This window comes from Crocodylus porosus, unplaced genomic scaffold, assembly GCF_001723895.1.
Source record: "Crocodylus porosus isolate Cpor-Errol unplaced genomic scaffold, CroPor_comp1, whole genome shotgun sequence".
Classification (NCBI taxonomy): Eukaryota; Metazoa; Chordata; order Crocodylia; family Crocodylidae; genus Crocodylus; species Crocodylus porosus.
In genome coordinates this window covers 16,730,625-16,757,507 of record NW_017728922.1, presented here as the reverse complement: position 1 = coordinate 16,757,507, position 26,883 = coordinate 16,730,625, and the positions used below count along the sequence as shown (strand labels likewise).

General features: G+C 42.6%; 1 protein-coding gene across 2 annotated transcripts in view; it reads left to right on the top strand.

The window, feature by feature from the left end:
• The first annotated feature begins 3,029 nt into the window (after nucleotides 1-3,029).
• Nucleotides 3,030-26,883, top strand: part of NCOA6 (nuclear receptor coactivator 6) — an 85,626-nt gene continuing 61,772 nt past the window's right edge. Inside the window, exons 1-6 of one of the 2 annotated variants that reach the window (XM_019539737.1) lie at nucleotides 3,030-3,048; nucleotides 7,549-7,659; nucleotides 14,141-14,289; nucleotides 15,185-15,460; nucleotides 17,615-17,770; nucleotides 20,554-20,676. In XM_019539737.1, the coding sequence (XP_019395282.1) occupies nucleotides 15,229-15,460; nucleotides 17,615-17,770; nucleotides 20,554-20,676 (511 nt within the window). In that variant the 5' untranslated portion in view covers nucleotides 3,030-3,048; nucleotides 7,549-7,659; nucleotides 14,141-14,289; nucleotides 15,185-15,228. Of the gene's footprint in view, nucleotides 3,049-7,548; nucleotides 7,660-14,140; nucleotides 14,290-15,184; nucleotides 15,461-17,614; nucleotides 17,771-20,553; nucleotides 20,677-26,883 lie in introns of those variants that run through there. The other variant, XM_019539736.1, reaches the window with a different exon arrangement.

Sequence of the window (26,883 nt, the reverse complement as noted above, 5' to 3'; positions counted from 1 at the left end):
GGTCTGGGCGCCCCCGGCCGCGGCACAAAGCAGGGCCCCGGCGCGGGCGGAGCCGCGTTGTCCGCAGGCCCCGCGCTGTCACGGTCCGGCCGAGCCGCCGGCTCCTGTTGTTTGGAGCCGGCCTGGTCGCAGCGAGCCCGCCCCCCGCGCGGCTCCTCCCCTGGCCGGCTCGGCTCGGCCCGGCCTGGCCGCGGCCCCGTCCAGCGCTGCTCTGCACTGCGGCCGCCAGGGCTCGGGCTGGACCGGCTCCACCCGCCCCGGACCCCTGCCCTTGAGCTGCGCTGACCCCGCCGCTCGGCCCGCGCGCCAGGCCCCCGCCTGCCCCGGCTCACCCTGTCCTGCACTGCGCGCCAGGCCCGAGCCCGCGGAGGGGAAGCAGCGGCCTGATCCGGAAGGGCCTAACGAAGGCCGAGGTTTTACTTTGGGGGTGGGGATGAGTTGTGGGGGACGGGTTGGTTTCCTCCCAAACCCGCGGGGCCACCAGTGCAGTATCAGCATGGAGACGCGCTTGTCTGGTGCAGGGCTTTTTATCCTGCCTGGGCCTCTGTTGAGTTTGTTTCCCCTGTTTCTCAACTTTGAACAAGTGCAGGCAAAACTGGCCCCTTCATTCAGTCTGTGACTTGTATTTGAATCCTCCACAACCCCTCTGGAAAGGAGCCAGGTAATAAACCCTTTTTAGCCTCCTGGTGGAAGTTCCCATTTAGTTGACAGTAGAGCGGTCTGGGATTGTCGTGCTTGAGCTGAGTTGGTATTGGACTTCTCCACTGGCTCTCCAGAGGCAGGCTTTGAGAGCGAGTTAAGATATGTATAAGGACTTGGTGGGAATCAAGCAGAGATGACATTTAATTTTAATCTTCTGCTTTGTTTCTATTTAAATCCCCCCCCCCCCAACATGCACCACTTTAATTAGGTTGCAAATACTTGTTATCTGTCTCATGCCCACTCACTTGCCCACACGTGCAGTATGAGAGAGTGTGAGTGCATGCAAGCTTTGAGCCCCAAATTCACTTCGTCAGATGCTGTTATATTTACAGTTATAGCAAGTGTAGTCTTTCCTATACCTACAAGGTTCAAATAAAATATTTTTGCCTTTACCTTCCAGTTGCACTGATATGTATATACAACCTAATTGAAGTGGTGCATTTTTGGCGGATTTAAATAGAGACAAAGCAGAGGAGTAACATCAAATGTCATCTTTGTTTAATTTGATTCTGTGCATGCACCCACTGAATTTAGAGGCTCCATGCATGTGTACATCAAGACCTTTAGAAAATTAGACGGTAGATATCTCCAGTCAGGCACCCAAAGTTAGTGGTCACTTTTGAACATTGGTGTGTGCGTGTGCATGTGTGTGTTGCTGCCATCACATCCTGAGTTGATAGAGCTAGGAAGGGAATGGGGGTCTCTTTGTCTTCTAATTTACCACCCTATTCACTGGATCACAATCCTTCATTTAAAACTTAGCTTGGACTACCTTCGCTTTATCATGTGTCACATATCTGCCTGCCGAGAGGAGTTTTCCATTTATTGACTCCTCTGTGAAATCCTATGAAATATGAACTTTCATTTCTATCCAGGAGAACTTTTACAATCTTTTCTCCAATGCCTGATGAAGGGTGTTTGTGCCCAAAAGCTTGCAACTTAAAGAATTTTTTTTTGCAAAATCTTCTTGGTCTAATAAAAGATATTATCTCTACTACAAACCCTGATTACTTTTGGCTTCATCATGACATTTTGTGTGGTGATACTGGGCTCCTAATTCTCGTTATAAAGGCCCCTCACCGTAACTGGCTCCTGTTTGTAGACCTGCTGTTTTTCTGAAATATGTTTATCATTTATCCAGGTGATACAGTTACGAAATCCCTCCCTGCCTTGGGTTTCAATTCTTCTTTTTAATATAGAAGTCCACAAACTGGAGTTCCTGTGGTCAACACTATCCATAAAAGCCTGTCCCTAGATCTTAAATGGAAGAGTTGCTTGTTAAGGATCTTGCTGTTAAGTCAGTTTCGTGTTAAGAGCAATGAAATATTGTAGCCTATTTTGGGTCTAGTAACTCCCTTGAAACTTTGGAAATCCAGGCTTTGTAACTTTGTATACTGTTTAAACTTTTAATAGCTTAAACACTAGAGAGTATGGACCTGCAGAGCTACATTTCAGTGAACATCCTTAAAACTACTTTGTATGAGGTCTGTAAGATAATCATGACCACAGCCCCATGTAACTCAGCTATGGGTGTTTAAATATTTTAAATCCAGTAAATGTTATCAGTTCATTTCTAGACTTTTTAAAGTCTATATCAGTGGTTATTTTAACATCTAATATATTTCAGTTAGTGGGTTGAATCCAGCTAGGTTGCATAGGTATTTGCTTTACAGTGTCTGTAGTGGCAGATAACTTTATTCTTGAGGATGTCAAAGGCTTAAAGCATCTGTATAGCACTGTCACTTGATTGTAGGAGGATATTTTACAAGCTGTTAATTTATGTCTGAGATGCTGTGGACAAGATGCTGTCATCTTTCATACTTCCATGATTTAAAGGCAAATTTATGATTGTGGAGACAACGCTCTTTGTGAATAGGTATCAGTGTTCATAAATAGAACTTTGGACAACACAATGCTGAAATGTTTCTTGTCCCATTATATTGTGGGCAAACATGAGGTTGTTTAATAACAGCTGGTTGGGGAGGGGAAGGGAAGTTGGAGATACACTTATAAAATACTAGGCTATTGTAAGTATGAGGCTGTGGTACAGAAGATAGCTATGGAGGTGCAGTGTTAAGGACCAGGGTCAGTACCCTGGTGAAAAGCTCAGATTTCCATTTCCGACTGTTATCCTTGTCCGCTTCAGCTATTTAGATGCGTCTTTTTTGTCTTTGGTTCATCAGAAGTTGCTGTCTTCCCTTTTGGATGGTGACCTCATCATTGTTGTCCACTTCTCTTCATCTTGTTCATCTTCAGAGTAGATCACTGTAACATTGGCCCCATGAGAGCTGCATCTGTAGGCCTCTTGGAATTTTCAACCATGTATTGGAATGCTTTTTGCTGACTGTATGTTATTCTACTGTTTCTTAGTTTATACTAGCTCATAGTTTAAATCCAGGTGTAATTCAGGGTGGTGTGCTTGGCTTGTAAAACTTCAGTTGTTTTGGGTCCTGGTGACCTTTACAAATATCTTTCTCTTATGATGTAGCTGGGATTGAAAGGTTAGTCAATGTTCTGGTGTAAACAGGATGGCTGGTGACAAGTTTATCATTGGGATCAATAGCTCTCTAATTCCCTTTAAAACATTTGTCTACCAGAGCTCAAATGTTATGCATCTTATTCTGCAATGCAGATGGTATTATTAAAATTTTGTTTTATTAACAGGCCTGCTCCCTCTCATCTACATTTGATTTAACAAAAGAAAATAGTGGAATATGCAGCATAACTGGAAGGTTAACAGATCTGATCTCTGGTGGCCCAGGTGGGGAAAAGTGAGTTTCATAATTGTGGGTTGTTCATGGAAATACTGTCTTAGTTAACTGCTACTGTGACAATACAGTGCAGGGAGGAAGTCAGTTTCTCTGTTAAACCTTTACTTTTGAAACATTAAAAGTTAAAAACTAACTCCTGTTGTGTTAGAGGTAACAGGTGCCTCTAGTGACAGACACTCAGTTCCATAATTGGGCTGCATTCAATTCAATTTCTGAGTGATCTCAGAATGTAGTGTTATGTTAGGAGCTGTGAGAGAGAGAAGGGGTAGTGGGTGAGCTTGGGGAGATTGAGAGCTGGATAAAGCCAGTGAGTGAAGCCTTATCTAGGTGCAGTACAATTTAAGTTAATTGCCTCCACTATCTGGTAATATTTAGACTAAAAGTACCTACTCTGATTCAGTTTGTTTTGGTGACTGTGTGAAGGGAAGGATACAGCGGTTTTTCTTCTGATTATTGATTTATGTAAATTCTTTAAGCCCTTAATATATCCTTTGACATATAAATTGTTCTAAATAAAAATAATGGCTAGCCTCAGAATAGGGGTCTCCCTTTTGTGTCAACCGATGATAGGTGTGTGATAAAATTAGGTTTTACATTCTGCATATAGACATATATATACTACTGGTTGCTATAGGGGAAGAGAAATTCTCCTTCCTTTGAGCTTTGTGAGGATTGTGAGTTTTGTACCGTCTAGGGGACACTTATCCAGTCTCTCAGTTGTAACCTGGGAAGGTGCCTGCTTCTCTTTCTCTTGATCTTACCCTATGAATAACCTGTGTCTGTTCCTTAGACAGCAGAGTGAAACTAACATGCTTTTTCTTAATTTTCCTACTGGTCACAGGGTTTTTAATGGCAGCTATGACAGCATGCAGGGTCTTGCTAATTTCTTGAAGAAAGCTGGGAGCAGTAGACCTGCTGGAGTTGTTTGTAGGATCAGAAAGACATCAGTTTATGAGCTCATGTTGAAAATCTTTTAACTGTGTTGTTTATAAATGCATAGATTTAAAGAAGAAAGCTGAAGTTTTGTAGAATTGTCACTACCTTTTTACTTGTCAGGAAAAGTTCTATTTGTCACTGACAAGACATTTTTTCAGAGCATTGCATAGAAAGTTTGACATTATTGAAACTGTATATATGACCACCTGTTTTCATAGCTTCAAGCTGAATTCTATTTTAGAATTGCTAGACTTTATTTCACAAACCAGTTTGAGGAAATTTTACAGTAAGGAGAGCATAATAATTTAGATTTGGACTTCTTCAGCCAAACACTTTTTTTTTTTAACTTGGTGGAAAACAAAAATCAGTGCAACTTTTTTTTAAAAACTATAATTACCAGAATACCAGGCCCTGTTGTATACCCAGATTTTATGTACTTGAACAAGATTCTTAAAGGGGAGTAGCCATTCGAATTTTGAATGTGGTTGGTTTAATTATGGCTAAATTCACCTTTCAGTATAAAACTTGTTACAGCATTTGATCACGAAAAGATTCTCTCTTTATAATTAATATGAGTTTTCCTTTCAGTGTTTGAAAAATCAAACTGAAACACATTTCCTTGTTAAGATCCATGTAATTTTAACCAGCAGCTTATTTAACTTGGTATTACACAAGTGCATTCAAGTACATGTTAATCTTAAAAGGTTGCAGTACTATAAAATTCACTTCAGGTTGGTTTTCTTCTGGAACAGAATATTTTATTCATGTTATTTCTAAGTCAAAATATGTTTTCCTCTTGTGCAAGATGAATAATAATAAAGGTAAACCTGATTCACCAAGTTTAATTTCCAAGAATGAATTTGTTGTATAGGATGAGTGAGGGATTCTTCCCTGGTCCCCTTTTTCAACCTAACCACTGAAAATATTAATTTCTTATACAAGTCACTTATTGCAGCTATGTTGTAGGTTTATGACCATCTGCATTCTTGAGTCATTTTTGAACTGTTGATCAGTTGACTTTAAGTACAATGAAAATTAAAATGCCTCAGATCAAGAGGATGCATTAAGTGACGCACAGAATCAGTCTCTTCATAACATTTCAACAATTCTTATCAAACTTTAACAAATTAATGTACTATAAAACAGTAAAGCAAATCAAGTGCCTAGGCTTGTCTACATCCTAGCAAGCTACCGGTCATATTTTGAAGAAATATGGAAGATAATTTTCAAAGTGCCTTTTGCTTTGTGATTATGGACAGAGTTGCTGGCAGAAAAATATAAACAATGAAAAGAAAATATTGCGTCTGTTTAGATTTTGTAGCAACAAATACAAATAAGACATGACTATGATCATTTTAACTGTAATTGTGTTGATTAATTTCCTGATGAATTTAGCTTTTCTTACTTTTTTAAAGTTATGTACAGCTGTGGTGATTTAAACTGTTCAGTATACAGACCTAAGGGGTACATAGAACTCTTCCTTTGGGGAATATTCATGCCAGTTAATCTCAGCCTCTAGTTCTTGTACCGAGTCACTGGACAGTGATAAGTTACATCTAAAATTGAATACAACATGGTTGATGCATGTTAAAATACACAATTGAGAGTTGACATTTGATCATAATTCTGTGTAGCATCTTTTAAAACCATTTGGTTTTCTCACAACTACTATAATTGTCCCTTCACTGTTTAGAGAGAGATTTACATACAATCTGTGTGTACAACCTTCTACTTAAGGTGTTAGAACTTCCTGGCTTTGCATCCTCTGAGGTCAGAGATCAGGTTTTATAATAAGTAACTGGCCTGTCTGGTTGTTCCAAGATCCAGTTCAGGTAGTGTCTAATATAATACATTTTTTTCATTTTACAGAAATGAAAAATCTTCTAATAATACAATGCCTAATATAGACTGTTGCGGAAAGCATTGTTAATTTGACTGTATATTCTTGTATGAAATTGTGGACTCTTACAGTTTGTTCATTTTCAGCTGATTTTAATTTGCTTGTCAGCTTGATTATCCAGTCATATGATTAGAAAGGTTTGTCTGTACTCTAATGTAACTGGAGACCCTGTAGTTATAGCATAAGCTTTTGCCACTCAAGTCTCATATAACATTTTGCATTGCTTTGCCTTCTATGCTAAGATAGTATCTACTTCTGACATGTTATCTGACTAAATATGAAGGGATGAAAAAATAGTTTAGATATTTATCGGGGGAGGACTCCAGTAGTGCATTTCAGTGAGAATCCCATTGCTGTGAAGGAAGAAAGTGCTGATCTCTTTGGTTGCTGGTTCCTCTTGAGAATTCTTTACAGACACCACTATGAAAAGTTGAGCCTTCATGTCTTTGAACATTTTCTGTTCCTTCTCTTTCCCTCCATTTTTGGGGTCATTCTCCATAGTGAGTTAACTTATGAGCAGCATTAGAGGCAAACCTAGAATTTTTCTTAAGCATGTCATCATAATATTAACATAATTCTTGAGTTTCTCTGGGCATGTCTACACATGCAATAATGTGCCTTTTTTAATGCACATTAAATTTAATACCTCCAGTGTCAGGTATTAAATTAATGTGTGTTAGTCTGTACTAATGTGTAGTAGCTCATTTGAGAATGTTTGGGTTTTTTTTAGTGATGCTTAATGTACAGTAGACTATTTTACTGCACATTAGTGTAATGTCACGGTTTTTTATGTGATACTTTAATGCACAGTAAAATACTCTACTGTGCATTAAAGAGCAGCTGTAGATGCACCCACTGAGGTCTGTAGCAATTGGAATACCAGCTGTGAAACTGCCCTGAACACTAAAATACTGAAAAGCTGGCAATAGGTTGAATTTGGAAGAATCTTCTGATGTTGGGATGGGAGGGGTTGTTTGTTTCTTTTTGTAACCAAGATGGATAGAAACTTTGTTTTGAATGAAACTTCAATTTTTCAAATGTTTGGCATTCTGTTTCTGTGATTTAGAACTGTTTATACTTTAGCAATAAATGCTTGCTTTGTATTTAAAATACTAGTGGAAAACTTTTTCTAGTAATCAGCTTCAGCAAAAAAAACCCCAAAACATTTTGATTGAAAATACTGAATAGATTTATATTTTTATATACTTGTTTAATGAACCACATTTATTTTTCTTTCAGGGTTAAACTTTGGGGCTGCTTTAGGATATAGCTTAAAGATGCTTGCCCATCTGGAATTAATGGAGAGATGTTTAAATGACTTAAATTAAGGACATTTTGCAGGTTATCTTGGTAAGTACAAGAGAGCACATGGGGTATTTGGGGATCTCCTGCTTCTCTCTTCTTTATTTATAAACTCTCTTCTTCTACAAAGTCTTTGATTTTTGGTGACTTCAAGTCAGAATACTGACCACTAAAGCTTTTCGCTCAGTCTGCTACAGTGTATGCCTGTACATTAGAGGTGTTAAATATTCAGCCAAGAGGGGTCATTGCTATAGTTTCTGGAGGTCTGTAGTGGCAATATTAATCCCTGTGGCTGCCAGAGCTGGTATTTCAGCATGGCCCTAGAACACCGGGAGTTAACACTGCTTGTCTGCCCATGCCCGTTGATGCTGAAGTAAGGGTTTTTGGTTTTCCTGGAAATTAAGATCAGAGGGAAAGATCAGGGCACTGAAACAGTGGGTCTGGTAGCCATGGGGTTTAACATTATTGTTGCCACTGTTCATGTGTTGTAGGCTGGCTTGAAATCCTGTGGTCTGAATTCAGTTTGCAGTGTCATTTGAGTTTGACACCCCTGGTGTATATTCACATGTCAGTCAGAGGGGCAAATTGCATTACTTCAGTGACATTCTCAGTCTCTAGTGCCCTGGGGACAGAAGGCTGGCACTCAGCATGTGATAGTTTGTATAGACAAATGGAACTAACAGTACTTACAATTCTTTCTGAAAATAAAATCTCAAATATTTTAGTTTTTATTTTCAGGGATTCTTACGTTACAAGACTGCTTCATTGTCTTTTCTTCGGTTTCATGGAGTATTAATGTCCAGTAGTCTGCAATTTTTGGAGGGTTTTTCAAGTTCTTATAGATTTTGTGCCAAACCAAACAATCTCATCATATTACGACATTAGATTCTTTTACATAGATTTAATCATTTACTTTAATTTAAATTTTAACTGGCAATAAGATAATTGTGCTGGAACATAATAAAAAAGGAGGCGGATAAGATGCTGTTCATAATACATTTAACTGAATCATTGAATCAATGAAGTTAGTGTCAAACTTTTAATGTGCTCAGTAAAACTTTGTAATTGGAACATTTGAAAAATAGTGTGTATTAGAAGTGCACCAACTATAGCAGTGCTGTATCGGATTGGCACCCCTAAAAGGAAAATAAACATTATTGACTCTTGGATTTTTTGGCTGCTGTAGCCGATAATGTCACCGATAAATATAATATGCCTTCTGGCATGCATATGGCCAGGAATGCAGCCAGGTAGCGTGGAGAGCAGTACCCTGCAGGTAAGTCTATGGAAGAGAAGGGGCATTGGTGGGGGGGAGGGCAGATCAAGCCCCCAAGGTGAGGGTAGGAGTGGGGCTGAGGGTGCTGCCCAGCCAGGGGAGGAATGTGGGACAGAGCCATGAGTGGCTCATCCAGGAGGTATGGGGAGTGGGGAGGGGTACCTCTCCAAACAGTTCCAGTCCTTAGTGTCTTTTTTCAGCTCCCCAGATCCATTAGTAAAGGATGAGAATTCTTGTAAGGAAACTCTGTCCATCTCTACTTTGGGAGATCACTCTCAGGTAGTAGCAGGATCCCAGGCCCCTTTTGTCTGTAATGCCCTCTGCTCTCAGCACGTGCTCATCCCCCATTTTGCTTGGTGCTGGCCAGAGTGTGCTCTGCTTGAAATCATGTGCTTTGAAAATATTTACTGAGCTGGCTGGAAGTTCGTATAAAGCATGTAATTGCAGAAGATATCACAGAACTATAGAAAAGATGAGTCAATATTAGTTTGAGCTCAGTTGTATTTTGGAGTTGCAGTGAGAGAAGAAAAGCCTTTTCCAAATTTACTTTATTATAAAAACTGATCTTACCTCAACTTCTTAAAATGGGCAATGATTGATGAGAATGTTAAGTTTCAACATAAATGTAAATCAGGGATGCTTAACCCCCAGCCTGCAGGACATATCTGTCCCATGGAGCCGTGTTATCTGGCCTGTGGGACTCCCCACAGGTCTGGATATTTGGGGGAGCTATGACAATTATCACTGTAACTGCTCCCCCACTGCCAAATTTCCAAGTGTCATGCAGCCACAGAGGGATCAGGTTCCAGCCCCAATGCAGCTGCATGAAGGTGGGAAGTTGTATGCTGGGATCAGGTCCACGGGGCGAAAAAGGTTGGGCACCACTGCTGTAAATCATTATTAGGTAACATGATTGGGGTCTGGAATCAATTGTTCCATGAGAAATGCTGCATGGGAAACTCTATAGTAGTAAAACTACAACAGAAACAAGCCTCATTATTCTTTAAGCAAAGTATGCTACTGAAAAGCAGATAAATCTGAGTAGTGCTGGTTGCAATTTCTGGACTATGTTTGGGTTATAATTAAGGAGATATTGTGAAATTGCATGAAATTATATTCACCTTGTTTCTAGTGATTTTGCTTACCAGTGTCCCACTGAAATATCTTTAATTTTGGCTAATCTAGTTGAAGGAATTATTAAACAGTATAAAATTTAGCACAGATATATGTGCACCTGTTGGGAAAGGATTGTTGAATGTAGGTACATAATTGGCCAGTTAGTCATTTATAGAAAGTAATTTTATAAACAAATACATATAAAGATTTTGGCAGAAGGCAGGGCAGGATGGTACCTTAGAGACTAACTTGGTTAGAAAGGCATAAGGTTTCATAAGCAACAGCATACTTCATTATACGCTATGAAATTTAGCATGAATCAGTTGGTCTCCAGGGTGCCACTTTGCCCTGTCTTCTGCCTGATTTAAGACCAACATATCTTTCTCTACTCCATAAACATTTTGTTTTTAATAGGAGCACCATCACGATTTGATTTAGGAAACAGTGGTGCTCTTTCTATAGAGGAAGACTTTTTACAGACTCTTTGTATTCCCAGTTCCCTCATATTATAGCCAAGATAGGTTGTCCCTGACCCTAAATATGTATGAATCAAACCCAAAGTGTGTGTCATCTGAGAGAACAGATGCATGTATTAGGCATCCCTGATAAGTATACTGGTTGAGTGTGAAAGGTCAAAGGACCATGTTTAGAAAGGAACTTCTGCTGATGAGCCTAAATGTTGTGCTTTAGCCCAACAGTAAAATGTATAAAAATTTAAGGAACGTTTTAAAACTTAGCACAATCAAAAGCTTTCCTTGTCAGGTGGAACAATGGCTATGATCCTTTGGGATTTAGCAGACTATATTGTATTATGATTTGTAGAACATCTTTGTCCATACTGATTATAATTTTAACAGATCTTGTTAGATCTGGTACATTAAAATTCAGATGTAATTCAATCTGAGCTGCAGTATCTTTGTGAAGATCTTATACTCTATGGGCCCTTTTAAATCATGATTTTGTTTTATCCATAGTCAAAGGAAAGATTGCTATTTTAGATCTAATGGGAAAGAGATTAAAAGGGAAGTTTATGATTAAAAAGCTGTCGCAAGTGGAATGACTTTGGTGTGCGGTAAACTTCTGACTGAAATCCATCAGGCATGTAGTCCACCTGTATTTTTTTGATTATGTCTGAGATTGTTTCCCATTTGTCAGTTTCCTGAAAGAGATTTACAAAGAAGGAGAAATGGAGCCTTTCTACCTTTTTATGTATTTTCTTTTTCCTCAATACAACAAAGGCTTGAAAGACTTCTCCCCACCCCTCAAAAAGGTTTTATTTTTCCTTCTCTTCTGTGAGTGCAGAGAACTGTAAAGGGGCTTTCTCTGTCCTTTCTGGCAGGTATACAGAACTGTAAATAGAGATCTTTTTTCCCCCAAAAAAAGTTTATTTAGACTTTTCAAACCCCCCCAAAAATCTTAAATAGTACCTGAAAATCCCTTCCCATCTTAATTGTTCATTTTCTTACTTCCTTAATACTTGTCTTGAAGTAGCGCTACTCTCTGTATTTTGGATACCTATACATGTGCTCTGACACATTCTAATTGGAATGCTCCATCTTCCCTTGCCATCATGTGTATTCAGCCTCCTGCATTTCAGAATGGGGGTGGGGGTGCTTTAACTAAAACTCATTGAATGAGCTATAGTTAAAGCATCTCTGAGGCCATTTTTAAATACAGGATACTGAATACACAGAATGCTGTGGCATTTTAATGAGTGGTTGTCCTGGAGCTGTTCTAATGAACTCCGCCTCCTGCCCCTCCCCCCTGAGCACGTGTATAAACACCCTCTATTATCTGTAGTCTTTCAGGAAGAAGAACATAGACAAGATGTGCATTTTTGTGTGCAGGCAATGTGACAATGCATAAAATTATGTAGAAAGAACATCAAGGTTTCAAAGGTGCAAGGATTCAAAATGTACATACATACAGTTTTATCAGCCATGATATATATATGTGTTAAATGCAGAAGTCCAAGGTCTTGTAACTTTTTTAAATTTTATTTTTGAAAGAAGCTTTTTAGGTTGACCTTACTTGCTTTAAAAAAACGGAAGGGGCCGTTTTTTTTAGTTTTTTTTTTTTTTAAATCCCCTTGCAAATCACCTTTTAAGCTCTAACCTATCACACCTATCACTTTTTTTATCAAGGCTTATTTTTGGATCTCTGCCAAAAATTACCTACATCCTGCTCTGAAGCCTGCCATCTTGAGCTATAAAGGTTTTCATGGATGTTTCTGAGTACTCTTGAACTTAAATAACTTGTTCTTTATAGTCTTGGTTCTTGGGAAATTGGTTTGTTTTTGGCAGTAATTGCAAGGAATGAGTTTTCTTAACTTGCCCTGAAAGGTATAGAGAAGGTAAGTACTATTTCAGCCACATGCTGAAAATTTGTGGCTAGCAAATTGACAAGCCAACCTAGGACCAGTGCACTATATGTTTATGTAGTAGGGCTGTGCAAAGCTTTGGTTGCTGATTTGATTTGGAGGAGATTCACCCTGATTTGGTGGCCAAATCTCCAAATCCAAGTTGAACTGGGAGACCCATTAAAAGGTCCAAATTGAATCCAAATAAAAAAGATTCAGAGGGATTTGGATCGGCTGGGGAGAGGCAGGCAGAGCCAGGCAGCTACAAGTTCCCCTGTGGCTCCTCTGGCTGTGCCTGCCTCTCCTTGGGTGGGGGGGAGCCGCAGAAGGAGGCCCCATGGCTGCCCTGTCCTGCCCAGCCCCATCCCTTGATGGGGTACCTGCAGCCATCCGTACCTGTTCCTGCCTCTCCCCGGCCTATGCGAATCTTCGAATCAGCACTTAATCTCCAATTACTGATTCAGCTGAATTGAATGGCAACAGTGATTTGAATCCTCTGAATCGGCCAGATCTGAATTTAATACTTCCCTATTCGCACATGCCTACTATACAGGTCTCTAGGCTTTGGCAACAGCTAGCATTAGGCAAAAAATGGGCACCCCTGGCAAGTATCCACTTTCTTATCACCTATCATTGTACAACATAGACAAATCATGTATATGCAAACATAACAACTAATAGCGTAGATTATGTTTATGGCCTAGTTGTACCCTAATCAAATTTATGGCTAATACCTGGAATAGGAATTTAAGTAATATTACATTAATAGTGAATAGAATAAGTCGGCCATCCAAAATACAGTTGGAGAAAGTGTAGGGGTTAAGCCCCAGGCTCGTATACATTGTAGGTCACTATGTATTTAGAGATCTTTGGAAACAGAATACACATTTTGCAAAGAATAGTAGTTCAGGTCTCACTCATCCAGAGATCAGAACAGTTGGCTTAGCTATTTTGGGTTTCCTTTCACATATTGGATAAAGGAGTGCATATTCTGTTCCCTGAAGTTGCATTTGGCTTGGTTTTAAAAACTTGGCATTTCTTTCTGTCTCCATGTAAAAATCCTTGAAAACCAACTTAAGTAGAGGTACATTAATACATCAGTCCAATATTGGATCAATACCGATATAAGGAAAACTGGCTGTGTTGGATATTGGCCCGATGGGTGAGGGAGGGGCAGGGGCAGGTGCTGCCCATGCATTGTGGGGAGCAGGGCGGGAGCGGGGAGGTGGCTCCTGCTGCTGCTTGCACCCCAGGAGGGCATGGGGGGGCGTGTGCCCCCCAGATCTGCATAGGGTGGGCTGCAGCTGGGGCTGCGTAGGGCTCTTCTTGGAGGGGGCTGGTCTTGGAGCGGTTCCCAGCAGGCTGAGAGGATTCTGCATCCACTCCTGCCTGCTGGTGCCTGCTCTGAGCCCAGCCCCTGCTGAGAAGATCCCTGCACAGTCCTCCCTCCCCCCATGCCCCATCCCTCCCATCTCCCCTTCCACCACACTGAACTTGCCAGCTGGAGACAGCTGTATCGGAAATCAGATTGGTATTGGCCGATATGCCTTCTTAAATATTGGCTATAGGTATCAGCCCCAAAAATCTCTGTTGGTGACTTCTTTTAATAAGAAGTTCTTAAATTTTACAAGATCCTGGCTGTGCTTAACACAAGGATTTCATCTACAGAACAGAGTAATGAGCTCACTAACCCAGTACTGTGTTCTGGTATGGCAGTGAGTGTAAACCGATTTTTTTAAATTATTATTTATTCATTTTTAAACTGACTACATTTACAGGTCAACTGGAGTACTTCTGATTAATCAAGCGTGGAAGAAATCTGTGAGCCAGTCCCTTTGGTTAACTCTAGCGGACCAACAGCCTGGATATTATGATGACTACAGTTTTTGAGATCAACTTGTTTGTCTTGCAGCCTCTGGGATGCCTGGTGGGTTACTTATTACGTATTAGCAGTCCCTGTTTGCCTTCTGTGATGTTCATAGACAACATGGCCTTCTTAAATTCTGCCAGCATTCTTTGAGGCTTTAGTAGTTAGGGCTTAAAAGTTCTGTTATTAAATACTTCAGCTGTTTTTATTTAATCTTCTCCATGTTACCCAAACTGCTGAAATATGCAGTGACGAGGTCTTGATACTTGCACCTAAATCTCCTGCAGTATGTGGACAAGGCTATTCTTTGTCAGAGTGGCCAGTTCCCTCATTAATGCTTTTGGAAAATCTCACCAGCAGTCATAAGCATATAAGGGGTTTTAGCCATCAGTGTCGGTAGAAAATTGTAAAGAACTATTGGTGTCAGGTGTTTAATAACTATAACATTAGGAAAAGCTTGATGGGAATATAGAGGCCATTCTATCTACCTACCATAGCTGTTCCAGCTTGTTCATGTGATCTCTCGAATGCTTTACATTTTTGTGGTTTAAGAGAAGAGAAAAAAAGAAAAGAAAATAGAATTATGCTGCTTTTTTTTTAAGTGTTGCTATTGTATCCTATCTGCTTGTGCTCTTTATGGTGGGTGGTGTTCATGATGGAAGCCTGAGGGTGGAGATGCAGCACAATTCCACCTGTAGTAGAAAGCTAGGAATGTTTCTCTGAGCTGCTTCATTGCTGCTGCTCTGCTCCCTCTCTTCCACTTCTTTTTTCTGAATGGAAGGTTAATGTGATGCTACAGTATTTTAGACTCTTTAATATTAAATTTTTATACTGTAGCACTATAACACTTTACTGACTTCTGTTTCTGTAGAAATTAGCATTTAGTACTTGTGGTGTTCTCATGAATTACATGCCCAGTTATACTTATTTTACAATAAATATTTTTTTTTCAAAGCTTCCTTTTAAATTCTGACTGGCTTACACGGCTGGAAAATAGCCATGGTTTCAGATGATCTACCTAACTTAAAAGATATCCACACTTCCTGGTGCTCCTCAACTATGGAAGACTCTGAGGTGGATTTTGACTCTGGACTGGAGGAAGATGACCTGAAACCGGACAGTACAGAAGATTCCACAATCTTTGTAGCTTTTAAAGGAAATATAGATGACAAGGACTTTAAAAAGAAACTAGGTATCATATTGGAGAATGTGCCTGGCCTTTTACACATGGGTAATCTATTTTCTTCTCATTTTTTTTTTTTTCCACCTGCTGTTTCCTTGAAATAGCCATGTATGTAGATAATTAGTCATATTGTTCTAAATTAAGTTATTCTAGATCAGTGATACTCAGACCAATGCTCCTTGACTCAGACAAGTCACCTAGAGATGCATATGCTATTGTAGGGCTCTGGTTAACACTCACTGCTCATGTGGCTGCTGGGCCAGTTAAGACTGGTCGATTGACACCAATTTAGATTGTTACAAAATGTAGCAGGGTTATTTTTTCACAAAATTCTGCATCCAGGATGAGGTGTTTTCCCCTGTTTAAAAAGGGGGGAGGGAAAGCCCCTCATCTTCAATTTGAGTATGAGGTGGTGAGGGGGATCACCAGCTGAGGACCACTGATGTATTCAGTAAAAAAGTACATGTTGGATTATGCAGTGTTCTGGTAAATTGAAGAACATTGATTAAAACCTAAAGAAGTGAACATCTTCACTTGAACCAGGCTTCTCAAACTAATGTGGATGACATGCCAGTTGGCTTAAATCAGTGGTTCTGAACCAGAGTGACTTGGTACTAGATCTTTTTAAAGGTGCCATGGGGTACCACACAATTTTATTTCTTAAGTGTGCAAACATTTATGCAGGGTTCACAGGATTAAACCCAGAGATTTCATATAGGAATCCACTGTGTTCCTTGCAAAGGAAGAATTGCTCTGTCTTTTTCGTAGTAAAAAATGAGTGAAAGGTAAGAGCTGGCATTTTCTGAGCGATACCTTTAGTCTAAAAAGGTTAAGAACCGCTGGCTGAAGCTGATACAGCTTGAAAGCTCTGTTTTGTTCTATGTAGAGTGTAAACTGAAGAGATGTATTGGAAGTAGTAGTATAATTTTAGAAAGGCAAGAAGGGAAACTGGAGGACTAGCAACTAGAGATATTAAAACCAGTAATACATCTCTTGTAGAGGTTTAAAAATGAGTTTCAAGCAGGCTGTTAATAGGATAGAAAAATAAAGAACTATTGATTACTGAAAAGGAAATGGCCAAAGAATTAGTTCTTTGTGTCAGAATGTGACAAAGAGGATTAAAGAAGACACCCTCAGAAGCAATGTCTGTGAGTAGTAAAGAGGATAAACTGGAAATACTGAGATTACTAAAGTGGCAGGAAATAAGGTACTGGGTAAGAATGGTTATTGCTTTCACAGGAGAGAGGTCTTAAAGAGCAAATAATTAACAAGTGACTTAAGTCTTTAAATAATATGGAAATAGCAAATATATAGGCCAGATTTTAGAGGCCATCTTTTCCAAAGAGTTAAAAATTATAGACCTGAAAATCTATATTAGGAACAACTTTTGAGATGGTTTTAATGTACTGTGGAGTAACACATTATGGATAACTCTAACTTAACTAAAGGTATTCAATAAAACTTTCCTGGCTTTCACCTTTTTTCTGTTTAAATAACTTCTGGTAAGGATAAAGATTGTTGGAGTATTTACAGTATTGTTTAAATATTTGGAAAACCTGCCAAAAATATAAGATATAATGTCTTATGTACATGCTTTCTGTATTTGGATGGGATTTAATTATCAACGGAAAATGAACATGCTAGATGAAGTTGAGGATATTGTCTTTTCATGCATCCTATTGAAAGAGAAATCTCAGAACTCTCAGTTGGCATTGTTTTTTTTTTTGAATATTGGTATAAAATTTTTTAAAGCATGTATAGAAATGAGAATTATTACAAAAATAAAAGATCAGCATGCACTCTTAAATTTAGCTTCTCTGTGAAGGGAGTCTAGTATATGACTGTTAGGTAAACCTATCTACTATGAATAATCCCACCCTTACAAACTAGTTTACTTGCAAAGAAATGGTTCAATTTTTAAATAGTTTCACTCAGGTACTCTGGCTGTGCTGTAAACCTATCTTGTGAGGTTTTTTGATATAGTTTGTTTTTAAGGGAAATAACAGGTATGGTTTGGCATGTAGAAATTAATATGCAACTGTGTTTAGACAACTTTGCTTATCTCCAGCTAATGAAATAACTGTAGATAATTTTAATGGATGGAAACCTGAGATACATATTTGGCTATGTTCTGTTCTGTTAGTTCATTGTTTCTATTTGAAGAATTATTTCATATTATATTTTTCTTTTCTTTTAATTAAGAATCCAGCAAGTTAAAGTTGCAGAAGGTAGAACCCTGGAACAGTGTACGTGTTACTTTTAACATACCCCGAGAAGCCGCGGAGCGGCTGCGAATTTTGGCTCAGAACAACAACCAGCAGCTTCGTGACTTGGGAATTCTCTCAGTTCAAATTGAAGGTATTTTCACACTTGGTTTCTAAGATGTACTAAAATTGTGAATGTTCTGGAACTAAGGCCCCCTCGACACATTGCAGGTATTGTGCGGTTAACTGGTTAATTGCACAAGCATCTGAAGACTAGTTACACGTGCAAAGTAGCTATCACAAAATAAAAAGCTCCAACCAGCTATAAAGATAGACTTAAAAAATGTGTACTAACTTTATAACTGGTTGATACTGAGCTTTAATTTGCACATGAAGCAGGGTCTTCCCTTTGTCTGGGTGCTCCATCAGCTAATGGGGCTTCCAGCTATAGGGGTGTACTGTGTTCAGCATAACACCCTAGGGCTCTAGAGATTGCAGCAGCTGTGATCTCCAGGGTCTGGGGGTTTCTTTCAAACCCCCGACCAATAGGGACTGAAGCTGCCACAATCCTTAGGGCTCAGGGTTATGGAAAATCCCTGGGGCCAGGTTCCACCGCCTGCCCCCAAGGGTTGGGGCTGAGGTTTGTGGTAATCCACTGGCCCTGGGGGTTTTCCCGCAACCCCAGAGTGGGGAGATTGCCCCTGTGGCGATCCTCCAACCCCGGGGATACGTGGGGTTCCCAGCCACAGGAGATTGCTTCTCCTTGGTGCAGGGGTAGCCTGGGATTGTGCTTCCCCTGCCCTGGCAATAAGGTGTAATGGGAACTAATGTGCAATGCCACAATCACACCTCCTGCCATGCACATGTGTGGCAGAGGGTGCCATTGTGTCAATTGTTCATTTGATCCCATTGCACCGTTACCTGCACACGTAGAGAGGGCCCTAAGCATAGATGGCAACCTTAATGTGCTTGGGAATAGGCTTCAGAACCATCTTCAACTTGACTAATTTGAAGCAATGCCTGTTAGCTTTTGTTTTTTTGTTTTGTATTTTATTAAAATGCTCAGTTATGGAAACTTTAATGATAATAATAAACTGATTGAAATTTGAAGTCTTTTGAGTATCTTAAAATTCTAGGAGGTTTTATTCAGTACTACAATCAAAATGTTACTTAGCTAAAAATGATGCATATTGATTTTTCTGCTGCTTGCTGAACCTTGAAATGAGAATTCTTAAAATGAGTATTTCAGTAGATATTTACAAGTAAAATTGTACTCCTGGGTACTGCTTCAAGCAGCTCAGGACATGGTATTCAGGGTCTGAACTCTAAGCATATAAATCTTGGGTCATGCAGCTGTTTCTTTTCTTAAAAGATCATAGTCTGTATTGTATACATCAGGGGCAGGAAAAATATGACCCGTGGGCAGGATACAGCCTGCCAGGCCAGTCTATCTGGCCTGTGGGGCCCCTAAAAAATTTAGAAAACTTAATATTTATCTGTTCCTGGCTGCCTGTCAAAGATGACAGGAGCCATTGGCAATAGGACCTCGGGGAAGCTGACAGCACAAAACCAAGGCCTGCCCTTCCCTGCACTGCCCCCAGCCTCCTTCCACCCGTCACCACAGCTGGAAGCCCCATGCCTAGCAGAGGCTTTTGGCCGGTGCTCCTGGGGCTGTTCCTGCCTTCCTGTGCCCCAGAGGGAAATTCAGTTAAGAATGTGGGGGAGAGGGGAAGCCAGGGGAGGACCATGGGATTGCCCCAGTCCTCGGAGCTGGGCCAGGCTGGCTCCTGCTGAATTCCGCAGTCTGGTGATGCAGCTAGGAGCCACGTGGTGCTGGAGCAGCCAGTAGGAAAGTGGGGAAATGGCAGCTACAGGTGCGGGGGGGGGGGTGTGCCAGAACACAGGCCCATGCTGGTGTGCCAGGGCCAGCACTGGCGGGCCTGGAGTAGGGCAGCAGGAGCGTGGGGTCTGGCACCACTTGTGCTGGAGGGGGACGGGTCCCATGCTCCTGCTGCCCTGCTCTGTGCCCTGCTGGTGCTGGCCCCGGGATAATGGCCCAGGCGCCATGCTTCCACCCAGCTATCGCTGTGCTCCCCCTCATCTGCTCACTGTCCCTTTCCCCTGCCTGTAGCTGCCATTTTCCTGCTTTCCTGCTGGCTGCTGGCTGCTCCAGGTACTGGGGCCAGGAGCAGGAGTGGGCGGGGTGTGTGTGTGTTTGTAGGATGAGGCCCACATACATACCAACCATATACATGTACCCACACACCCCCTTGCACTGCCATACATGCAGACCCCCACACCCCTCATGCACCCCAGCCACCCGCCCCCCACCCACACACCACATGCTCCCTCACCCCACACCTCTATACCTATCCACCCCCAAAGACACACCTACAGCTCTGCACAAACCTATACCCACCCCCCACAATGTATAAGAGTAAGACTTCATTTTAAGCTATTGTGCAGTCACTTCTATGTACACTACACAAACACAAGTAAACCAGGACACTTTAAAAAAAAATCAAATTAATGAATGTTTTAGATGTTCGCTTTTTAGAATATAATTTGGTATTTTTCTGGTTCCTAGATGGCAAAATCCCTTGCTGAAAGGAGTACCTCTAGGGGTAAAGGGAGGGCTTTCTGGTGGCAAAGGGCAGGGGTTAGGGGGCGGGACTACCCGTGCGGCTCTTGACAGCTTGCCAGAACTAAGTAAGTGGTCCTCTGTCCAAAGGAATTGCCTGCCCCTGGTATACATGGTAATGAAAAGGCCAGAGCAGTGAATTACATAACTGCTCTTTGTTTAGAAGCCCACACAACAGGTCAGAGCTTAGTGTCAAGGCTGGTAGTGTGTCTTTTTAATGCCACTTTGCAGGAGAGAAAAAGGAAATGATTTGCAGATACATATCACTTGGCATTACTGATGTGTGTTCCTTTTAGGTGAAGGTGCTATCAACTTGGCTTTAGCTCAAAGTAGAAGCCAAGATGTCAGGATTAATGGGCCCATGGGGGCAGGCAATTCAGTGCGAATAGAGACTGGATTTCCCATACAAGGTGGCCAAGGTAAGTTTTACTTGGTAATTTAATATCATGATTTGAAATAGGTTACTGATCATGTAACCTCACTAATACTAGCAGCATTTTCAAGCATAGATTTAACTCCCATAAAATCAGTATGCATTTCCTACGGTGTCAGTATGCTGTTCCCTGTAAGGTATGCCAGTTGCATATACCTAGATGCTTTGCTTTTCTCAAATATTTATAGGAAACAAAATCGCTTTGAATACAGAATGGAAAGGAGCAAAATAATATTCTTGCATGCTAACTCCTAAATTGGGAGAACTGTAGAAAATAGGACATCTTGACATTTTGAGGTGTCTAATCCAGTGTTTCTCAACCTTTTAAGTAGCAAGTACCCCCTAACGTCTGAAAATTTTAATAAGTACCCCAACATGTAATTTTCCAGGGAATTTTATATTTACAGACTAATGTGTGCTATATGTTGGAAGAAGGGCTAAGTATATAAGGCCGTGATATGAAAGATGTCTGATCTGGTGTGGGTAGGGTTGCCACCTTTTATACCAGGGGTGCACAACTCAAGTATGTACCTGGGCTAGAAGTGATGTTGCTCAAAGTTAGGAGGGCTGAACCCAGTGCTGTGCAAAGTGCGGCACGCCAAATGATTCCTTGGGAATTTTAATGCATGGTGCATCAAATTTTTTGCCATAGTTTGAGAGGAAAAGAGGGCGAGAGAGAGAGAGTGTTGGGATACCTGTGTACCCCCTGCCTGTGTCTTGTGTACCCTCAGGGGTACCTGTACCACAGGTTGAGAAACTATGCTCTAATCCATCCTTTGTGTGAAACTAGGATCAAATAGCTAAACTATATCCCGGGAGATGTTTATTTACCCCAGGCATTTTCAACCAGGGTGTCATGAGAGCCTCCCAAGGGTGCTGCAGTGCTAGCAGTACCACCACTGCCATGTTAGAATTGAACTGAAAAGTGGGTGCAAGGCCATTTTTCAGAAGGCATGTTCAAGCCAAACATGCAAGAGCTGCAAGAGAACAGTATGCCTGCTTGCATAAAGTAATATGGAGGCTTTTGGGACAGTTACACCTGCCCCACACGTCTCCATTTCCAGGAGATACTATGTAAGGTCAGACTGAGAAGGGCTGTGGGCAAGAGCATCCATGTCTGCTACAGTTACTCTCATGATCTGGCTCTGAAGGAGGCATGTATAACAGATCCCCCTGGCCACAGTAGTGGTGACAGTGACTGCTGCAGCATCCCCTCAGCCAGCCGCCACTGGGGGTTGTCTGAGTACCTTTCAGGGGTTCCACAGCATGCCATGCAGTGTTTAGTACTTCAGGGTGTGCAAACGTGATTCACAAGATAAGCCCAGATGCTTCAAAAAGGAACCCGTACTGTGAAAAGCATTCTAATGTGATGTGATGTTTCTGAGGTCTTTGCAACCAATGATTTGCCCTGTTATTTTTTCTGTAGTCAAAAAATAAGTAAAAACTAAAAGCCGGCATTTTCAGAGGCATGCCTCGAGTCTAAAAAGGTTGAGACCCACTGCCTTAGAGTTAGTTTCTTTACATTTAATTTACATCTGCATTGCTGCATTTTTAAACGAATTACTGCTCCTTCATATCCAGTGGGGATGGGATAAAACTTTATTACCTCTTTCTTTAGAAAACTTTTGCGGGTTTGAGGACTGTTACATTCTCCCTTTTGGCCTTTTTTTTGGATTGAACTAATCTTTTTTTTTTTTTTTTAAGCTTTCCTCATAACTTTCTCGACCACTGCTACTTTCCTCTGAACTACCTCCAGTTAGTCCATGTCACTTTTTAAGTGTAATGCCCAAAATTAGACACAGAACTGTAGCTGAGGCTTTACTGTTGCTGTGTGGAAATGAAGGATTACTTCTTGTCTTACATATGACACTCATGTTTATACACCTTGGTATAATGTTTGCTGTTTTCACAACAGTATTGTTACCTCATGTTCAGCTCGTGATCTGTTATGACCTCCAGATTCTTCTCTGCACAACTGTTCCCTAACCTTTCGTTCTCCATCTTATATTTGTACAATTCCTACCTAAGTATAGTATTTTGCAGTGGTCTTCACTGAATTATGTCCCATTTATTTCAGAACATTTCTCCTAAATATTTTGAATTCTAACCTTGTCTTCCAAAGTTCATGCAGCCTTTGCCAATTTGACATTCGTGTACAAATTTTAGAAGTGTACACTCTACTGTGTATAATCTGTAGGTCCTGAATGCTGATCTTGTTTTTGCTACAGAGTTGAAATATCACCTTGAACAAGTTGTTTTTTCTCTCCCCTTTCTACTTGTAATAAGAACTGTAGTTTACTGAATCAGACCACAGGTCTATGTTGCCCAGTATCCCGTGTCACACAGTAGTGGAGAGTGGATGCTGAAAGGGAAAGTGAACAGGGTACAATCAGGGATTTTTTCCTCTGTGCTTCTCGCTTGCAATCTCCAGCATTTAAGGTCTAGGACAGGGATCAACAATGTTTTTGGGTAGGGTGCCAAAAACACCCCAATCTCAACTTGTAAGTTCCTGGTGTGCTAGAGGTGGCAGGGCAATTGCAAGGGGCCTGATCCTTGTTGTGGCAGTGCAGCCTCAGCCGGTTTTTTTTTTTTTCTTTTTCCCTGCTGTCTGCCTGGAGGTATGTGTCCCCAACGGGCCTTCATAGCTCTCTACGAGTAGTCTGGCTCTGTCCTGGCGACCGCCCTCTTCACCAAATGTTGGTGTTACTACATTTGGTTGTATACCTGTTTCGACAACCCCGCTTCTCGCCTGCCATGACTTTGCTGTTATCCCAGTGGGGTGGGGCTAGTCCGCGGGTCCCTCAGTGTCCCGGGTTGGCCTCGTCGGTTACCTATGGGGCTCCTGCCACCCCTACACCCCGGCCTCATGCCACCTGCGGTCTCCACTTCCCTGCACCTGCTCCGTGATGTGCCATCCGATGCCTTCTCCGCCGATATAGATGTCCCAGCCCTATTACAAAGGATAATTCGCACCACCGATCCGTCACCCTACACCATCAGCTGCGTACTTCCTCAAAGTGATCCTTCTATAAGGTCTACCTCCCTGACCTGCCTCCAACGCCCCTAAGATCTTGCCCAGGAGTGACGTCTCCTGGATGGATATATAGCGCTGTCCCCGTATTCTTCAATCGACACCTTCTGTTCCAGGTGGCTATCCCACCCCGATCTTTCTCTCCCGCCAAGTGAGCCTTCAGCCTCACGCCCCTCTTCGGCGCTTCCTGCACCCACTGCCATGGCACTTACTACAAGCGTCTCAGGATCTTCCTGGGTGGTCTGGATCCTTCGTTGCTCACCCGATCTGCCACCGCAGGCTTCATCCGCTGGTGATCCAGCCGTTCCGCCTCTTCTCCAGGCTCCCGGGCTCTCCAACACTTTGGCTCTGCAGCTCCCGTCCCTCTGGGCTAATGGCAGGGGCGGCTTTGCCAGCCATTTGTTCCCCTCACCATCCGCTGCCACTGGAGCGGTGGCTGCCGTTTTTAAATCTCCCGGCCGGCGGCTGACGTCATCATCAGCTGCCGGCCGCAGCTGTACATAGACACGGCTAACGAGCCGTGCGGGCTCTCTCTCCGTCGCGGCTTCCTGCTCTCCCGGTAAGTCTTCCCGGCTTCCTCGGGTCCCGGGACAGTGTGCATGAATCCATTGCTAGCAACGAGCTGGGATTGGGCTCCACAGACCTTGGTGCAGTGGCTTGCAACTTCCCCGCTGCCCGCTCATTGCTGGCAGCCAGGGCTGCGGTGCCACAACAAAGGTCGGGCCCCTTGCAGCTCCTTTGCCATCTGTCCTGAGGCGTGCATGCCAAGCAAAATCCCTTTGCATGCCATGCTGTGGCAAGTGTGCTGGGGGTTGCTGACCTGTGGTTTAGGAAGATCCAATTTAGAGGCTGTACCCTTAACTTCTCTATTCAATAGCTACTGATGCAACTTTTCCCCCAAGAATTTATCTAATCCCTTTTTTGAATTTGGTTAAACTCTAATGAGTTCCACACTTTAATTATATACTGTATGAGAAAACTCCCTTTTTGTTAGTTTTAAACTTACTACCTACTAGTTTCATTTTGTGACCTCTAGTTGTTGTATTGTGAGATATATTGCCTCTATGTATAATATAGAGGCAACATATATGAATGTCACAAAGTGTGTTATAATGCCCAATGCTTTTACAGCTTTTAAAATGGTAAAATATGCTATCAGTTATTTGATTAGATATTGCCAAAATGGGTGGTAAAATTTTTAAATATCTTCTAAGCGAAAATTATTGCTTTTGTTGTAGCTAATTACTGCTTTGTCTTTTTTAAAAGATAAAATAATGACAGCATTTAGGAGAAAGCTGTCTTTGTTTATCCTTTTAATTTGAAATTTGCAGAGGAAGAAATGACTTGCCACCAGAAGCAATAAGACATGCATAATATGTCCATGAGTCAATAATTCAGTCTGTGTGAATTTCTTTCTGTTGATTTTTAGTATCACAGCAAGAGGTCGGAGTTTGCTTTAGATGTTTTATTTCAATTTTACATCCTAATGTAAACTGATATGTAGAGGTGCACTGATACATCAGTCCCATATCACAGTTGTTGTCAACCAGGGGTATGTGTACCCCTGGGGGTACTTGGGAAGTCCCCAGGGGGCATGCGGTGGTGGCGCAGAGAAGCAGGGGTGCTTGGGAAGTGGTGACACGGGGGAGCGGAGCTGCCACCACCATGCATAACTCCGTGTTGCCACTGTGTGCCGTTTCCCTCTGCCCAAGTACCCCTGCTTCTCTGCACTGCCAGCTTTGCGTTTGGCCGGCTGGTGGAGGAGAGGGGTGTTGTTGATGGCCGGCTGGACGCGAAGCCAGCGGTGTGGAGAAGTGGGGATATCTGGGAAGCAGCAGCATGGGGGGTGAAGCCACTGCCATCCATCACTCTATGCCACTGCCACTGAGCACCGTGCGCTGCTTTCCTGCACCCAAGTATCCCCTCTTTTCTGCACTGCTGGCTTTGCATCTGGCTGGCCATCAGCACCCTGTCCTGCCCCTGGTGTACGGTGATAGCGCAGGGAGCTCACACATAGCAGCTACCCCCACTGCCATCTATACACTCAGTGCTGCTGCCACTGTGTGCTGGTGGGGAGCGAGTGCTGACAGATGGCTGGACGCAAAGCTGGTGACACGGAGAAGTGGGGATATTTGGGCGTGGGAAGGTGGTTCCCTGCGGCAACATGGAGTGTATAGATGATGGTGGCAGCCACATGTGAGCTCCCTGTGCCATCAGCTCTGTGTCTGGCCAGCTGTGAGCACCCCTCCCCACCGATCTGCATCTGGAAGGGGCACCCACCAGAAAACCCCTGCCATATCAGATTGGCACTGTTATAGAGGAAAATTGACATTATTGGAAATCAATTTTTTTTGCCCGATTTGGCTGATAATGTGGCCGATTAAATGCCCCATGCATGCGCAGAGCTGTAGCATGCACGTGGCCAGGAGCGCAGCCCGGCTGCTTGGAGAGCAACATTGGCTTGTAAGTCAGTTGTGGCTGGGGAATGGGCATGGGGGGGCAGATTGAGGCCTCCGTGGTGAGGGAGGGAATGGGACAAGGGCAGGCACTGCTCAGCCGGGATGGGGCGTGGGACAGAGCAATGAGCAGTTAGTCAGGGGAGGCATGTGGGGGTTGCTTCCGCTGCTGTGCACACTCCAAGAGGACATGGGAGGGGTGTGGATTTGTGCATAGGGTGCAGTGGGGTGAGCTGCCACTGGGCTGTGGGTGGGGGCTGTGCTGGGCTCTTACTGGCAAGGTTGTGGGGCCAGGGGCTGTGTTCAGGGCGGGTAGCAGTGCTGGGATGCAGGAAATTTTGGGGTGGCTGCAGCCCCGTCCCTGTTGACTCCACCCAGCGCCGCCACTGCCTGCCCTCAGCGCAGTCCCCAGCCTAACATCCCCGCCAGCAAGAGCCTGGTGCAGCCCCTAGCCATAGCCTGCAGTGGCAGCCCACCCTGCTCTACATGCAGATCCGGATGCACATGCTCCCCATGCCTTCAGGGGTGCATGCAGCAGTGGAAGCCACTCCTCTCCCTCTCCCCACCCGACTTCTCCCCTGATGAACTGCTCACGGCTCTGTCCCGCATCCTGCTGTGGCTGAGCAGTGCCTGCCCCTTCCCGTGCCTGACTCCCTCCCTCACTGCGGAGGCCTTAATCTGCCCTCCTCCATGCCCCTTCTACCCC